The following is an 18,471-nucleotide window of genomic DNA, read 5'->3' on the forward strand; positions in this document are numbered from 1 at the left end:
AGGCAATGGAAAGTAGCATTCCTCAGCATATAGTCAACGGTCCACATGCAACAACCAAGAAATTCCATCGATTGGAGGGTGAGATTCGTCCAATTACAGCAATTTTTAGCCATGGGCAATCCATGTGGAGGGACCATTTAGACCGTCGGGTAGTCAATGCGGGTCCCATATGTCCACATTGCCTCATATGTCTATACGCCGAATCTTCACCTACAAAACATCAGTACCGTCCTTTCTCCTCCTATCTCGGGACATGTGGGACATATCAATTGGTGGGCCATGGCCTAGAAAATCAAATGCCAAACCTTTTTGACCACCGTAGCCTTCTTTTGAATCTTCTCTTAAAGGATCAGCAAAAGCCATTTGCGAATGGTCTACAATTTCCTGCACTGAGTGTATACGGTCATCCAACCGTTAAAATTTTTGATCTGGCCAAGATCTCACCTGCAACTGAATCCTACGGTAGAGATTCTTCATGTGGCTGCTTTCATTGCATAGTCATAAGAAAGAAAAAGAAAGATTGCCCAATCAACAATCACAAAGTCATCTTTCTCACCTTCTTCTCCTGAAAAGATTGTGATCAAAACCGCAGCGATCTGAACCGTAGAGCCAAGATCTGACCTTTGATTTGTACATTTCTAGTCTGCAAGTTCAGAATACCAGAGAAATTACATCCCCTATGCTTTTACTTGCCTTCTATCATTGATGTACTATGCAACTCCATAATGCAAGTAGAGCCCATGATTCTTGGTGATCCAAACTGTTGATATGATGGGCCCCACCGTGTTAGTCCATTTGCCAAAAGTCCTAACCCTTCAATCAGTGCCAAGGGATAGATTGTTGAGTAAGATGATACAACAGCGACCAACATTCAATTCAAAGAAGGTCAAACAGTCAATGTCTGTGATCTTCCCATCTGAGAGATTTTTTGTGCATGGGACATCAGCGGTGGGGGACCACCATGCTATCTGTTTGAATCACTTGATAGCGGGCCCTGGACGTACGAACTGAGAATCCAAGCGTATTCGTGGAGCACTGGAACACAGCAATTTACCTTGCATTTTACCATGACAGAGAAAGTACCTCACCTCAAAGTAGCAACAGTAGAATGGTGTTCTGCAGTGATAAATCCAAGTTGCGTAAGTCCAGCAACTTCAGCTATTGTAGTAGGTGACGACATTGAGCAGCATGGAAGCATTTACAAGAAGATGTACTTTCGGTGTCCTTACATTGAATTTTTAAGATGCAGACACGTATAAGGAGAAAAAATGAGACATATAAAGTGTAGACTATATACAGAGAAAGAGAGGAGAACTCGCGGTTTTAATAGCAGGTGACCCTTTGCATGTTTTCTTGTGTTGTAGCTCACTTGAGCTGTGCCCCTAATAGCCTTTGTTGCAGGGTGTCCCTATTACTACACATTGTGCAGGTAATATCTAAGATCTGAAAAGATGAGGGTAATATCTAAGTTGTTAACAGCTTTTTGCCGGTGAAATATGAACTATTGTCATATTCAAAGTTTCCAAAATACCTGTGACTTTATTTACAATGTCTTCCAATGTCCTTTGAATATTCGAAGTATTTCACTCTAAAAACTAATTGCAGGGCTAAAGTTGTCCAAAAGTATAATGTTTGATTGTTTCTAAATTCCACAAGCCCATATCTGCTCTTTCACTAATAAAGACAATCACAATTAGGCATTAATTTAAGCTAGTGTTGGACTGCAATTGACTCAGATTGCGATAATCAGGTGTGTGTTCGGAAGTATTTCAGTAATCAGTACAAGCAGAATGCTTTCCTACAAAATAGAGAAATGCTCACATCCAAGTGGTTGGATGACAAGTTACTGTCCACCCAGTGGGCAATCCAACCTATTATGTTGGTGAAGCATCCACCCTCATCAATAGGTTAGTCGAACCTTGAGGATCACCTTGTGTGAAAATAAACCCCATCCAATCATCAGGTGGGCCATACCATAGGAAATTAATATATACCCATTCGGGTTTCATTTTCCGAGCCACCTCAAATGCTCCGTCAGTTCAAAATGAGACACTGTACCAACAAATCCAACGAAGGGGGTGTGCTTCCAAAGACTACCCAATTCGCAACAAAGTGAAATCTCCAAAGTTCATTTAGTCCTCCCACTTTAGCTGGAGATGATCACCATCCAAGGTCGCGATCACGTCTATTAAGTTAGACTTGCAACAAATGTTTTCTAATTGGGAAGTACATCAAAACAGACCCTCGGTAGAATGAGAAAGTAGTCAAATGTCAGCATTCACATTGCTAGCTGACTGATGAAATATGGTGACTGAACAATTGACTACCAAGGACTTTATACAGAGAAACATAACCCTGGTTTTCACAAACAACATGGCAGTCAATGACAATTCATGCATGTGGAAATTCACTACGATATAGCTTGAGAATAGACAACACATGCAGATGACAGATGCTGTACGTACTGAAAAATCCTGACACGCTTTGGTACTTCAGATACCTTCATCAACACCCTTGGATTCTATCCAAACTGCACAGACAAAAGCACACTGTTAGGCATCTCTTATGAACAGGAGATCTGTCCTTACCCAAGGTAAAATAGCGAATGTGTGAAATGACTACAATAAAAGTACAATGAAATATATTAAAATACAGTTGTACCCCTAATATCCAAACTGATGTGCAATTTCAGAAACAACAAGCATGTGGATTTTTGCTACTTGAATTTACTTCAATGTGCTTGTAAGTTAGTTCGGCACTTGAGAAGCGGACTTCCAAACTTGATTTGCTAAAATGCTTAAGGATCTCATGGGTATGGGTCACACTGTTACATGGTATGCTGTGGGTAGGATCGTCGGGATCACTCAAATACATACTAAATATATGCAATAGCTTTGCTAAATGCACACATGTGTGAAGTAAAGCTCATGTACATGCCACACAGATGCCATCATGGCACAAATGTATGAGATCCAAACCATCCATAAGGTTGGTCCAACCTTCTACATGTTTTTCCAAAATAAATCTGGTCCACACAGCATGTGGGCCCCAACATAGGAAACAGATGGTTGGGTTTGCAAAACTTCTGCCAAGTTTTCAGAGACGTACCTTTGTTTTGCAAACTCTGGCCCACCTACATCAATATAGTGGCATTTTTCTGATGGATGGATTGGATCATAGATCTATCTTTCCATGCTGGCACATGTGTGGCATGTACATGAGCTTTATTGCACATGCGTGTGGGCTTAGCAAAGCTCTACATGCAATATGGTTATACGTGGAAGTTGATGGTGTAATTTTACATGCAATGATGAATCTTATTGTTTTAAACAAGGAATGCGTGTCTTGTTATATATGCAACAGTGCCAAAATCAAGGTGAAAGTGGGCCAGGCTGGCATGGGTCCAGCCTATGTCCAACCCACTTTGGGCTAGATTTGATCTGAAGCTAAAGGCCCTGCTTTGGGTATGTGTTTTAAGGCCCAGTAACTATTTGGGCCTGGCCAGGGTTTGAATGTGCATAAGGGTAGGACAGGAGAGTAACCTGGCATGACTTATCTAATGCTAGATGAAGGGTACTAGGAAAGTCGGTAGGGCCGGGCCTGGGCTCGGGCATTCAGCTCAGGGACTGAGTTTGGACAAGCATTGGCCTGCCAGGCCCAGACCATAATATCCTGACATAAAGTAAGGTACAAAATTCTAGAAAGGAAATATAAATTTAAGTTATCACCACTTAAGAAATAATAAGAGTTCAGGACCATAAGTTCAGGTAAGAAATAATAAAGAGTTTGGGACCATAATTTCAGGTTGCAAAAGTAGCAATTAGAATCGCAAATGATTCATAACCAGATCGTGTAGTCTGGATTGAAAACATCAGAAGGATTTGTGGTCTAGGTAACATTGGGCTACTGTGAGCAGACCATGTACTGGATTCAATCACATGGTTAAATAAAAAATCCAACTGATGCTTTGTTACTTGGTCTCCTATTCCTAGAATGTTTTGAAAAGTTACAAGCAGTAAAAGGTAAAAAACAAGAGGTACACGCAACATCCAACCAGAGACTTTCTTCAGTTTGCTCTGATTTGAGGGGCTATTTGGATTTGGCAAAGCTGTGTACTGACTAGTAGTCATGGACGCCTGTACATGTCCATGGTTTGTCAATACCCTTGTTCATGGAAACCAATGCCACATTTGAACAAGTAGTTTTGGATTTGTGACTGTTAGACCATTGATTGGGTGTCTCTGGTGGAGAGGTGGGACTACTTGTCAATGACACTTTTTAGTTTTGGTGCAAATCAGGATCATATTTATCTGTACATGTCTGTGATAGGCTTCCATGTGCCACGTGTGAGCGTCCAAGTTCAAGCATCCCACATGTACATATGTGCACCATCAATATTCAAGCATTAAAAAATGGGGTACATGTGTCTTATGTGCGTGCACACACATTGTAGTGTACCGCTAACTAAATTTTAGTTTCCCTACATGTTCCTCACAATCTATCCATGCCATGATCCAAGGTGTTTGACTAACAAGGGACAAAACAAGTAGTCAGCAACAACATGTCTGTGACCTGCTAGCTTTGACGGCATGCCATGGATTGGTAGTTGCAACACAACTTTGTCCAAATCCAGACAGGCCCTTAAGGTTTCACAAAGTGGGGCCCATGGTTTAGGGATTCAAACCATTGGTATGATAGGCATACTTGTGATGGCACACGCACAAATATCTCTGAGTTGGGAAAACCCTAATCCTTTACTTGGAGGCTAGCAACTAGACAGTTAAAGAGAATGCATCAACAGTCCACATTGTACTGAAAAGGCCAAAGATTCAGACTTGGATCTTTCCACATGGGAGATTGTGTATGGGAAATCCAACATGGGTTCCATCATGTCAACTGTTTGGATTGCTGATACATGAGCCCCACTTGTACAAACTGAAATCCTGAGGCATTGCAGATGTTGTTGGGTACAAAATTGCATAATACCTCAACAGAAGATTAACGACAAATGGGTAGAAAGCAAACTCATCATCATCTTACCCATATTCCAGCAATTTGGGGTAGGGGGCAGAAAGCAGAATAAGGGCAAGGGCCCGCTGAAAAAGGGGTTCTCAAGCTTCTTTTTCAATCAACTCGGGGTTGGTTTTTGCCAAGTTGGCGCTTTAGCGCCTATTTTGTTAAGCAGGGAGATGAGACGGGGGTTTGCAAAGTGCATCCAAACACACAAGATCAATGGCCATTTCAATCATCATAGCAATTATGCCTCAAACGGCCTTTTCGAGGGTGCATCAAAACGGGCCCTAAGCTACCATATAAGAAATGAGGCTTGTCGTCTGAGGAGCTACAATCAACTGCATTTTGCTCTAATATGAAAACATATTCAAAGGGAACCCTGCTAAGGCTACTTGTGAGAGTAGGATCTTGAATCCAATTCTCTTCACGCAATGATGCAGCATTTTTTTGTGGGACAAGCTGTTCCTCAAGCGGGCCGGACTGTGTACATGCCATGGCCCAAGAGTAGGCCAGTTGGTCATCCTGTGAACCACATGTATGTCAAACATGGATCCTCATTCAATTCTCTTAACATCCATTTTTTTTCCCACATGTGTGGCTGACCTTATCACCAGACAGGCTGGATCTTCAGGCCATTGGAGATGCAGAGTGGAAAACCTCATGAATGGCCTGGATCTCAAACATGTGGCAAATTGGCACGTGAGGAGAGTGACATTCAGAATTCTACTCTTGCAAGCAACCATCCTATTTCATTTGAAGGATCAAGAAATGGATAAAAGCAAAGAGAAGACAAGAAGATTTATAGATAACATTACCGTCTTAATAAATTTCATTAGGCAGTGAGAGTGTGTCCAGATGACAAAAAGCCTCCAAACCTCCTTCCCTCAGTTCTCACCAAAGTTTTCTCCTATGAACAACTTTCATAAAGTAAGAGAACCAACTTGGATGTGTCAATTACAATAAAGAACTACAAGCTTGGATGGAATTTAGAAGTACCGAATAAGGTGCAAATGGGATGTAACAGCGCAAAGCAAGGCTTCGCTGGCCCTGACTGCTGCAAGAAAATCAGAAGAAGACAGAAAATGATTAATCACCAATAATACAATTCCAAGAGAAATGCTACCATGAAATGCAATTTATATTAGTTGTATGAACTGCAGTCCCCCAACTTACACGTGGCAAACATGTAATGTAATCAGGGCCAATGATACAGTGGTCCAGCTCATGGATGGGTCATATACCCAAAATCACAGTGATTGGACAAGTCTAACCATGTGACTCTTTTTGAGTTTTTCTTGGTGAATGTAGATTTTCTGCTCAACTTTGAGTTGAGCACCCATTTACAGCCAGTGATTGGATGAGTAACATCATCCGATTGCATTGATGTTTGGGTTGCACCCATTCACATTTTGTCCCAGCAAATCAACACTCATCCTACACAAAAGTGCAATGTGTATGGTGAAGAGGTTTATGGAGCTCCATGACGCATGGATTGTAATACCATTTGTCAAATCCACAGCCAAGGCAGATATATATGCCAATATCCTAGGCAAGGCAGATATATATGCCAACATCCTAGAACAAACTGAACAAAAGTGACTAGATACAATAATCTAAGAGAGATGCTAATAAGCCATGCCCCTAGAGGTCGCCCAAACTGCTTGCCCTTTCTCCCCCACCATGTGATGATCTAAGCATTCATTCTATAAGGTCCTGCCGTTGATGGGCCACAGAGAAATATCTTACTCATCCAATATCTAACCATCCATACAAAGTTACAACAACCAGAAAAGGAATTTCTAACTTGCTTCTTCCTTTGGATGGTGAGGATCTCTCATTAGTAAGATCTTTTTCCAGGTGAGTTACATAATATATGGTGTGGCCTTCTGGATGAACAGTCAGAAGGTGGGAGCAGGTTGGGCAAGCCTTGCTGGCACAGCTCATAAACTAATTATTAGTTCCACTAAATGGAAGAGTACAAGCAGATGTCCACATACTAAAGGATGGAAAGGCTGCTAATAAATGAAAGAGAGGAGAAACAACAAAATTCAAAGATGGATGAAATGATTTGAATCTTAGAAAATGCCAAAGGAGCTGGCTGTTTGAAGTTTTAACAAATAGAAGCTATCAGATCCATGGATTATTCTCAAGGAATCAAGGAATGATACCATGATGTGTGGGCATGGAGTTCCATGAAGTGGACAAAGAAATGTCATTGTTGCACGCATTGAACCAGTATAAAGTGACCATCCCAGTGTATGGGCCATATCCCAAAATGAAATGTGATCATACTGTAGTAGGCAATTCATAGTTGTGCAATTCATAGTACTCACGATTTACATTTTAAGTTGAATGTTAGGCAAAACGATTAGAATCCCACTCTGAATCCTCTTTTTAGATGAATCCTACGATTCAATGATTTGAATCTTACAATTTACGGTTCAAATTCTAGTTGATATATTCTTTTTCAAATTTTACTTGGCTTTCATTTTATGGTTTTAAATTGGTGGGGCTTCAAGAATCTTGTATTTTATTCCTTATAAGAGGTTAAATATTGGATTTTCTTTTCAACCTTAAATTGTCTCTTAACTGATCGAGACATCAAATTGATCTATGACTTATCTGGAATGTTTTTATGAATGGTTGCAATCATGTTAACCTTTCTGTATTGTGATAATCAGGTAATGGTGGTTAGTATTAGACTTCAACTTAAAGAACTATTCTTTTAAATGTATCTGGGATTCAAAATTTTCTTTTCGTTTGTTGTGTTTTTCTAGGGTTTTATTATGTGATTTAAACACAAAGGTTTATTTGATTCTTCATATAATAATGAAGAATTTCTATATGAAGAATTTCTTACAAGAATTTTTTAAAGGCCTCATTAGGAATTTGCACTTTATGACTTTTGACTTCAAAATAGATGTGTTTATGCTTTGTGGGGACATTAATTTGAAGCCATTGAGTTGGTGGCAATGCCTTATGGGTTTGAGTCAATATGTTAATTATACAAGGGGAAGAGATATTAGAAAAGGGGGAGAAAAAAATGGGAGACATTGTAGTAAAGGTGCAGGCGACATGCAGAGAGAGAGAGAGAGAGAGAGAGAGAGAGAGGCACTCAAAAGAATAACACTATAATGACGATTCCAACTTCCACCTTGAAGATGTGCTTGAACTCCTCAATTTTCTAGATATTAGACTCAACCTCTATAGGCATACCATTGTCTAAATCCTTTAGAAGGCCCATCTAGGTGAATCCCCTAGGAAATACAATTTTCCATTAGTTGTAGGAGATTCAATCAACATCTCATCGCCTTGGTCACCTTAAAGGAGTACTACTGAAATGTATTTGGTCTTGGAGCTGAAGCCTTAACAAAGCATTGGTATCATGATCGGGGGAGCAAATGAGAGCTGATTGAAGCACAGGAAAGCATCAATCAAGCAACCCGAGGCGGTGCTATAAAAGGGGCTCAATCCGACAAGTTGTCAAGTGTAAGAGTTTGTATACTCTTTTTCCTTGTGTAGAATTGATAGTAAGAGTTTATGACACAAACTTGACTAGGTTCTTGTGTAGGAGCTTGGCTCTTTTTATGTAGGACCGTGACTCTTGTGTAGGGCCTAAAACCTAGGTTCATGTGTAGGACCTTGGCTGATGCAGGACAATTAACCACTTGCTCTGAAAGCTCGAACTGTTAGAGTATGACGAATTAATCCCTTTATCTCATAGCCCAGGCCCCACATCTCATGGGTGAGGATCTCAGTCAAACCTCCTTCGTGGGCTCCAAATCACATGGGTACCGCCTCACACGGGCCACCCACCCCGAGTGTGTCCCCGCATCCCACAGGTTACCCCCTTCGAGCCTTGTGTGAAATGCGCATTAATCACCCCCGGTGAGGAGTCTCGAACACGAGACCTCCCCTGTGGTCCCTGCCCACCCCGAGTGTGCCCCTGCATCCCACAGGTGACCCCACTCGAGCCTGGTGTGAAAATGCTCCTGCATTATTGGCTCTTGTGTAGGGCCTAAATCAAGTCCTTTTGTAGGCCACCAGACACGGGTGCACACGTGTTAGTCTCCGTGGGAGCCTCCGATGGGAGTAAACGTAGGTCATTGGACTAGGACCGTAGTTGTTGGCTAGCCTACGAAAACCCGACACCTCCGACGGGTGTATGTTAGTAGGTTCTTATGTAGGACCGATGTTGTGGCGAACCTATAGAAAACAACATAAAGTCTCTTGCGGAAACCCTTCCTTGTGTATGATTATAAAGGTTAGAGGTTAACTTAATTTAAAACCTCCGATAGTGAAATCCGGTACAATTATGGGTTGAGTGCGTCCGCCGGGAGTGGAGTAGGGAAATCGAACCACCATACATGCTTGTGTTTGAGATTGTCATTTGTGCACTTGTTTAATTATGCTTATGTGATTGAATGATTAACTATATGAATGCATAATTAGATGAATGCTACGAGTTGATAGTTAATACATCCTACACACACATGTACACTATCATGATGTAGACTAGTTGTTTGTATTGGCATATCATTTGTAGTCTATGTGATTGGACCCTCTATTGGCTTGGAAGCCTTAGAGTTAAACTGTCTTGCTTAACTTATTTGCATATTAGCTTAAGTAAGCAATTGTGATTTAAAAGATGAAAATTTTAATTGGCTCTAATCACCCTCCTTTAGGACATAGTCTTCATTCCTTAGCTTTGCCAAGCTTCTGCACGCGCAACCATGATAATTCCATTACACCACATGTGAATTTACAGAAGTGACCATATTTAGCTTGATTTTCTACTAAAATAATGTAAAACAATGTGATGTAGAAATATATTCTACAATTACCTATGAATCATGATGTTGAATGATATTGAATGAATATTTGATTACATCCTATTTTCTTTTTCAGATTTATGAATATGATTCCAGATTTTTTCCATATGTTGTCTAAAGATTATAAAAATCCTACAATACTATTTATGATTTCAATCCTGTTGTGATTTTATAATATGATTTGCTTATAACCTATTCAGTGGCCTGAAAAAAGAGAAGAGTAACGCAAAGTGAGCAATTGTTCATATGCAATGGACAAAACTCATGGCAGTTGGATGATCAGAGTAGTTCAACCATGGGAGTTTTGGCCTTTGATCCCCATAGACATGGTGGCCCACCAGCACAATAGTCCCAATCCCCACATATTTTTGCCATGACTATGTGGATGTCTATGAAGCAGGTATGGCTATAACATTTCTTTCCATCTTATAGTTCAGTGGAATTACCTTTCTCCAGTGCTGACATCACATATTACGCTCGACTGCATATGAGTTACATGACTTAGACACACAACTTCATTGCAATAACAAATTACCTTTCCATTCATCCATGTTTCTAACAAGCATTCTTTTGCTGATCAATATGAGAAATCTCACTTCACTGCAATAGCAATTGTTCCATCCCCCTATGCCTCTAATCATGCCCTCTTTTGCAGATCATTACCAGAAATCTCCGCAACTGCATACCCCATCATTGAAATGATGAAACCGGCTTGCATCTCTTACAGTAATCGCTCTTTTTGTGACGGTGCTGATGAACTTGATGGCAGTGTGGCAGTCCCCACAAACCCGCAGATTCTTGGTAATGAAAATGGGTTTGTTGGGGCCCAGATTGAGATCACCAAATGCAATTGCCAGCTTCTCGCTGTGGTACAGAAGAATCCGTTCCTTCTCCTCCTCTTCAACATCTTGCAGAACAAAACTCGTATTAGCAATATAACCCATCTCCTTCAACTCCCATAACAGTTCCTCGAGCTTATTATATATTTGTGCTGATTGTGGGTGTGATTGATCTCCACCAATGAATGCATGCAGGGTGCCCCCAATCTCAATCCAACTGCATCCCGGGCTTTTCTTAAAACCCTGGTCTCTCTGGATGATTCTAACATTAGCTGCATCATCCCATCTTCCAGCAGCACTGTATATATTGGATAAGAGAACAAAGTTTCCGGTACCTTCAGGTCCTAGCTTTTGAATTTCCTTTGATACTTCTTCCCCTAGTTTGATATTCTCATGAATTCTACATGCACCTAGCAGGGCTCCCCATACACGCACATCTGGTTCGAATGGCATTCTTCGGATAAAATCATAGGCCTCATCCAGAAGCCCACCACGGCCCAAAAGATCAACAATGCAGATGAAGTGTTCCATCCTCGGGATAATATTGAAATGTGTAGTCATCAAGCGAAACCAGTATTTGCCTTCGGTAACAAGTCCTGAATGGCTGCAAGCAGATAAGAGGCTAATGAAAGTGACGCTGTCGGGCTTCAGACCGGTATTATGCAAATCATGAAATATCGAGAGTGCTTCCGTACCAAGCCCATGAATTCCATACCCAGCAATTAGCGCATTCCACGACACGATATCCCGTTCTGGCATCCTATTGAAGATTTCTTTAGCAATGTCGATTCTTCCACACTTTGAGTACATGTCAATGAGTGCATTACAAATTGAGGTATCTGATTGAAACCCACAAACAGTCACGTAACCATGGTTACACTGCCCATGTTTCAGGGCAGCTAAATGAGCACAAGCTGGAACTACTCCCACCATGGTCGCAAGATCTGGCTTTATGCCAAATGCTTGCATCTTGCGGAAAATAAGCAAAGCGTCCTCCGCACTACCATTTTGCACGCATCCGGAGATGATTGCACTATAGGAAACAGTATCTTTTGATTTCATTTCATCAAAGAAACTGATTGCATCATCTACAACCCCACATTTAGCATACATTGAAAGAAGCGAATTTCCTACTGTTACATCTAAAACGAATCCGGATTTGGTTGAGTAACCATGTATCTGTTTACCTTTATTCAAATCATTCAATCTTGCACAAGCTCGAAGAACACATCCCAGCGTTGCCGACGTCGGATTCAGAACCTCCTCAAGCATCATCCAATTAAACACTGCCAGTGCCTCGATCATCTGATCACATAGAACATATGCTCCAATCATTGCACTCCATGTGACTTCATTTCTAATGCTCATGACGTCAAAGGCTCTCCTAGCATAGTGTAAGTGTTCACATTTTGCATACATATCCAAAACTGCAGTCCCCAGCAGCACGTCTTTATCAAAACACCTCCTGACACAATATCCATGCACGCTCTTTCCCTTATGCAATGCCTTAGCCTGGCCCACTGCTGGCAGAACTGCAACAAGAGTTGAAGAATTCGGACTTGTCCCTGCCTTCTGCATTTTGAGAACCAACCTGATGGCATCTTCATAAAACCCATGCAGAGCCAACCCAGAAATCATGGTATTCCATGCCACAACATCTCTATCCGGCATTTTATCGAACAATTGGTAGGCAACATCCAAACACCCACATTTCGCATACAAATCCACCAAAGCACTGCAAACAAATACATCCGAATCCAACCCAACTCTTGCTGCATGCTTATGAATCTCACTGCCTTCTTCTAATGCCAGTAAACCTGAACATGCCTTTAGAACGAAAGGGAACGTGAATTTATTCGGCATGACACCCGACTTGAGCATCCGGTTATACAATTCGATCGCTTGATCAAAGGGTCCTTTCCAAGCATAAGCTCTAATCATAGAATTCCATAAAAAAATACTGGGTTTTTGAATTTCATCGAAAGCAAGGCGAGCAAGATTGATTTCTCCGCACGCAATATACATGCATGCAATCTTTTCGAGTAGAAAGGAGTTCTTCATGTGGGCACTGTGTTTTCCGATATGGTGGTGGATTTCCTTGCCTTCTTTCAATGATTTTGATCGGATGCAGGCTTCTAGAAGGTGAGCGTAGGAGTCGATTTTGACGGTTTCTGATAATTCTAGCATTTTTTTCCATTCTGTGATGTTGGGTTCTTTGGGTTGGATAGATTTGAGAGCAGAATCGATTGAGGTTGTTTTGGATTTGGGCTTGAAATGGATGAAGCGATGGAAGGCAAAGAAGAGAGGTTCCGGGATTTTCAAATGCTTCGAAATTACCATTTCTTGCTCAGTAACCGAAATCGACCGTTGCTTATAGGTACTGGGGCACGGAATTTCTTACATTTTGGTCCATGATTCGGTGATCCGGGCCGTTGATTGGTGGGCGACGTGGATGGGAGAAATATCTCCCAATTGGACGATCCTAGGATTTCGAGTTTCCACGTCTATTCATGTCCGAAGAATGATCTGACGAAATTGAAGGGTTCAGATCTTCCAATTTGCGATTATTTATTATTGTTTCCGGTTCCCAATCCACGGTTGGGATCATCTGATAAATGGTCCAGTTCATACAATCAAGGCCCCCTCATCTGCGCCTGCAGGCTTTTTCGAGTGCGAAAGAAAAGGACAGTCTCTAATCTCTACGGGGGCGGTGGGAATAGAAGGGATTAGATGGGATGGAATTCCAAAAACATAATTATTACCCCATGGCAGGGATTGTCACTACGACGAGTTTACTACAGCCCATCGTTGCAGGGAGCCCATGTAATCCAAAGTTCTCTGGAGCCTACCGAGATGTCCGTGTGACATCCAATCCGTCCATCAATTTCTCAACCAAAGTTTGAACGCTCAGCATTCAAAGTTTCTTGGGGCCCACAGAAGTTCTTGGTCAAGCTGATGCTTCTGTTATCCCTTCATCCGGTGGGAATCACCTTATATGAATGGGTTGGATGGCTTGTAAACATCAAGGTGGGCCGTAGAAAGGTTCCAACGCTGCCGATTTCGTCCGTACTGTTTGCTGCTATATCAATTTGGATCTTGTTCATTTTTGGGATCCCATTAAAATATGAGTTGGATAAACTGATGGACGGACTGGATGTTACATGGACATCTTGTTGGCCCCACAGAGCTTTGGGTTACTTACACGGGCTCCCTGTAACGCTCTTACAGGAAACTCGCGCACGTCCGATTTCCCGCCAGATCCTTTTGCATGAAGTTCTGCCCAACGATTTTGGGTGGTGCCCACTGATGTGTTTGTGAGAAATCCAACCCGTCTATCCGTTTTTGGCGATCATTTTAGAATAAATGAGAAAAAATGCGGTGGATCCGTAACTAAAATCGGCCACACAAGAGGAAACAGTGGGGATTTAGTAGCCATCGTTGAAATATTTATATGGCGAGCAAAGTTTTGTATCTGTCTAACTTTTTGCTTTTTTCACTTCATCCAAGTGAAAATGACCTTATAAACGGTTTAGATGACATATAAACAACAAGGTGGAGCCTAGGAAGGTTTCAACGGTAGAAATTTCTTTCCCCACTGTTTTATCTCGTATGGCCCGCTTGAGTTTTTGATCTACTCATTTTCGGTCTCATGTTCTAAAATGAGCTTGAGAACTGGATGGACGGCTTGGATTTCTTGTAAATATCACGATGGACCCCACTTGTACCCAGCGCAGGAACCTCCTGCAAAAAACTTTAGGCGGAAATCCGCGTCCGTTACAGACCAAGAGTCACATTGAAATGACGTCTTACCTGTCTCTTAATGGAGATCCAATCGACGGTTAAAGCTTGAAATACGGACGGTCAAAATTCAACAAATAGATGATCGTCCAATCAGTTTCTGTTTGTGATTGTGGCCAATCTACAGTTTGATCTCACAATTGAATGGTCAGATTTGAATCATATGCATGCCACGTGTACATTTGCTGGAGTGCACCAATATAGCTACCATACTTTGCCAACGTACCAAACGCCTCCACCTAAATGGTGGAACCCACTCGAAATAAGCCACCATCCCAGAATCAGATTGGTGAATGAATCCGAACTCTGATTCATGGACGCTTGCTGATATAGGACCATTGAATGTTTTCCATCTCAACCGTCCAATAAATGTCGACCAATCCGACGGTCCTATAATCGAATGTTCAATTTTTATTGTTTATAATAATACATCTAGACCGGGGCCATAATTTAGCCAGTTAAATTAGAACCAAGTGCCTGCGTATCCCCTCTTCCTGAGTATCAAGATATTCCTTTATGTGGGGCCCACCTTGATTTATGTATTTTAAATCCACACCGTCCATCCATTTTTTCCATCTCATTTTAGTTTACGAGCCCAAAAATGAAGCAGATCTAAATTTCACCCGCACCATTTCATAAGAAATAGTGGTGATTGACCATTGAAAACTTATTAAGGGCCACAAAAGTTTTCAATCAAGCTGATATTTCTTTTTTCCATTAATCCAGGTTTTTGTGACCTTATCAACAGGTTGGATGCAACACAAAGATTAAGGAAACATTACGGTGGGCCGTAGGAACTTTTTAACGGTGGGTCGTTCAGTCACCACCGTTTCCTGTAGTATGGTCCACCTGATATTTGGATCTGCTTCATTATTTGGCTGTTTCCCTAAACTGATCTAGAAAAACGGATGGACGGCGTGGATATATGACACGTGCATCAAGTTGGGCTCCAGGGTGAGGGCCGCACCATAAAGTTGGGCCCTTTACGTGAAGGCACGTGAGACTGCTGCCGTTGCTCTTTCTTCTTCTTCTTCTTTTCTCACACGCTTGAAAGTGAAGCGCGTGTGTACGTTCGCTTCTGATATTTTTTAGCAGAGCTCTCTCTCTCTCTCTCTCTCTCTCTCTCCAATTAAAAAGAAGAAACAAAACGAAAAAGCGAAGAGAGAAGGAAAAAGAGAAAAGAAAAACCCATTTCACTCTCAGACTCTGATTTCTCTCTTGTTCCATTTTCTCGTCAATTTCGCGGGAGATGAATCTGAAGGCCACAGCAGCAAGCTCTACAAGCGATGGAACGAGCGACTCGTCGGCTCCCAGGCGGAATTCCAAGAAACCCAAATGTACGTATATTCCCCGTCATTTTCTTTCGAATTCCTCTTCATTTTCTCGCAATTTCTCTCCTTCGATCTTCTCATCCTTGATTTATTTATTTATTTTACATATATATATATATATATATATATATATATATATACTGAAAAATTAGTAAAAGAAATGGGTTTCTTTCCAATTTTGCCCCTGGAAATGTCATATATTTTCAAGGGCAAAGTTTTTATAGAAAACGGTTCGCGATCAGCTCTCAATTTCAGTATGGAACATGTGTGTAAGATCCGATGTTTCTATCTGGTTGGAAACGGTTCTTACATCTCCTGGCCTAAAAATCAAGCCACTTCACTCCTCGAGTGGGCCACAGCATACGAAACAAATAGACGGCTGGAAAGGAATTGTTTTAACTGTCAGTTCACTTAGCAAATTATGTCCTAATTGAGGAATCAAAAGGCCTGATTTTTGGGACAGAAGATCTAAGCATTGTTTTCAATCAGATGGAAAGCTCAGATCTCACTCACGTGTGCCTGTGTGTGGATGGACAGGGCAAACCTCTGTACTACCTTATAGCCATGCCTAGATATGTTTTATTTTATTTTATTGATACCATGCATAGATATGTTATATTATATTCGTTCATGTGTTTTGCTTCTAATAAATATTATAATAGTAGGATATACTATAATTATAAGTTAGTTGCCCTCGATATACTGCATACATTTATATAATATTAACATGTGATTGTGAAATGAAATGATATATAAAGGGATCAATGCTATTATTGTTTTTGTTTACTCAACATTGCATTCACATACCTAAATTTTAATTTATGTGATTTGTATTTCATGCTAAGCAACCATATGCATATCAACATGTATGTGTGTTTGATCATTGATGTGAACCGTGCATTGTGTGTAATCATTGATTTGAACTGTTCATTCGTTCATACAAGTAGGGCAAGGCATGGTGCAAAAACCACACCAATTGAATGATCCTAAACATCTCTGATCAAAATAGGCAAATGGACAGTCTAGATTGAGTGGAGAGACAAAATAGGCCCAATCATCATCTTGAACCATCTCTTCTATGGACTCGGTTTTGGATTGCTTATGATTCCAAGGTAGAAGTTTGGCTTGGTGATTCTAAGCATGTGATCTATTGCTTGTAAACAACGGGCGGTTGTAACAGATTGGTTCCATTTGAAGTGTTAGGAACATCTGGTTGGTGTGATTCTTACACCACTGCTTGCTTCTGTTGGTTCTATCGAATGAACCATCTCAATTGATGATTGAATGCCCTATGTGTCATTCAAGAGGTTTCGGGATGTTGCTAACATACACATGTATGTGTATTCATGTGTGTACATTTGCGTGGGTGTATTTATAGACTTATAAAATATTAACATGTGATTATGAAATTAAAATAATGCATAGAGGGGTCATAGCTGTTTTAGCTTTTCATTCCATTACATTTACATTCCAAAATTTAAATTTGTGGTGTGTATTTCATGCTAAGCAACCCTATGGTGTATGGTGTATATGCACACATGTATGTGCTTTTGTATGTATATATTCGTATGGATGTTTGTATCGACTGATGGCAGCCATTTTCGTAAAAGGGAAAAATGATACAACCAATGGGAACACACCGATACATGGACCATTCTCGTACCCCCTGAACGAGGAAGGAGGGGTTATCAAGAATTTGTATATAGTGATGCAAGAATTTTAAGGTGTGTTTGCCGTAGAAAATCTTGGCAAAATTATTGGCTTCCAGATTTAGTGTGGTTCTTAGTGATGCAATTTCAAAATCTCTAGGGACCTTTTTGAAAGGCAAATAAATAGTGGATTGTGTTCTAATAGCTCACAAATGTATTGATTCTTATAAAAGGAAAGGAAAGAAGGGTATTATTTGCAAGTTAGATATTGATGAGGCATATGATTATATATGTGATTGGGATTTCCTCGATTATACATTGGGATGGTCGGGTTGTGGAGAGAAATGGAGAGCATGGGTGCAAGTTTGTTATCAATCGGCAAAATACTCGGTGTTGGTAAATGGTGCATTGAAAGGTTACCTCTCGTCCTCTAGAGGGCTGCAGTAGGGAGATCCATTATCTCCCTATTTGTTTGTGGTGGTGATGGGGGCATTTGGAAGGATGTTAGAAAAAGGGTTCGTTTTCGGGTGGATAATTCAAAATTTCAAAATTTGCATCTTCAGTATGTGGATGACACTTTGCTTTTATGTGGCGGGGATGAATTGGAAGTTGATTATCTTCGTTCAATTATAACATGCTTCGAGGCGATTTCAGGATTAAAGGACAACATAGGTAAAAGTGAACCGTTGGGGTGGGTCTTTCTAAGGATGAGGTCGAGGGTTTTGTGGCACGCTTTGGATGTCATACCTAGGTCTTCTCTTATGCATAGGTAAACTGTCTAAGCATTTATGGGACAAAGTGATAGAAATGTTCGAAAGAAAGTTGTCATCTTAGAAGGGAAGTCATCTTTTTTTGGGAGGTAGGCTTACATTAATTAAGTCGGCTATGTCAAACCTTCCAATTTATGTTATGTCTACCTTCAATTGTCCAAAATCAGTTGTGGCCAAGTTAGAAAAGATAAGGCGAGATTTTCTATGTTAGGGGGCAGAAGAAAATCATAAATTTCATC

At 40.8% G+C, this 18,471-nt stretch overlaps 2 protein-coding genes across 16 annotated transcripts in view; one reads left to right on the forward strand and one right to left on the reverse strand.

Annotated features, from left to right (window-relative positions):
- Positions 1-362: 362 nt before the first annotated feature.
- On the reverse strand, positions 363-13,342 carry LOC131236951 (pentatricopeptide repeat-containing protein At3g16610). 14 transcript variants are annotated; one of them, XM_058234509.1, is made up of 7 exons: positions 10,381-13,342; positions 6,010-6,064; positions 5,829-5,920; positions 5,041-5,169; positions 2,466-2,521; positions 1,089-1,224; positions 363-643 (listed from the first exon to the last, which is right to left on the reverse strand). In XM_058234509.1, the coding sequence occupies exon 1, from the start codon at positions 13,022-13,024 to the stop codon at positions 10,505-10,507; it is 2,520 nt and encodes an 839-aa protein (XP_058090492.1). In that variant the 5' UTR covers positions 13,025-13,342; the 3' UTR covers positions 363-643; positions 1,089-1,224; positions 2,466-2,521; positions 5,041-5,169; positions 5,829-5,920; positions 6,010-6,064; positions 10,381-10,504. The 14 variants fall into 14 exon arrangements, with proteins under 14 accessions (XP_058090492.1, XP_058090500.1, XP_058090493.1 ...); XM_058234517.1 differs by lacking the exon at positions 5,041-5,169 and having other exon boundaries at positions 1,089-1,116; XM_058234510.1 differs by lacking the exon at positions 5,041-5,169.
- Positions 13,343-15,600: 2,258 nt separating this feature from the next.
- Positions 15,601-18,471, forward strand: part of LOC131236953 (ALA-interacting subunit 1-like) — a 69,127-nt gene continuing 66,256 nt past the window's right edge. For both annotated transcript variants that reach the window (XM_058234522.1, XM_058234521.1), the window contains exon 1: positions 15,601-15,819. In XM_058234522.1, coding sequence (XP_058090505.1) covers positions 15,732-15,819 — 88 coding nt within the window. In that variant the 5' untranslated portion in view covers positions 15,601-15,731. The remainder of the gene's footprint in view (positions 15,820-18,471) is intronic.

Source organism: Magnolia sinica, chromosome 2, assembly GCF_029962835.1.
Source record: "Magnolia sinica isolate HGM2019 chromosome 2, MsV1, whole genome shotgun sequence".
NCBI lineage: Eukaryota > Viridiplantae > Streptophyta > Magnoliopsida > Magnoliales > Magnoliaceae > Magnolia > Magnolia sinica.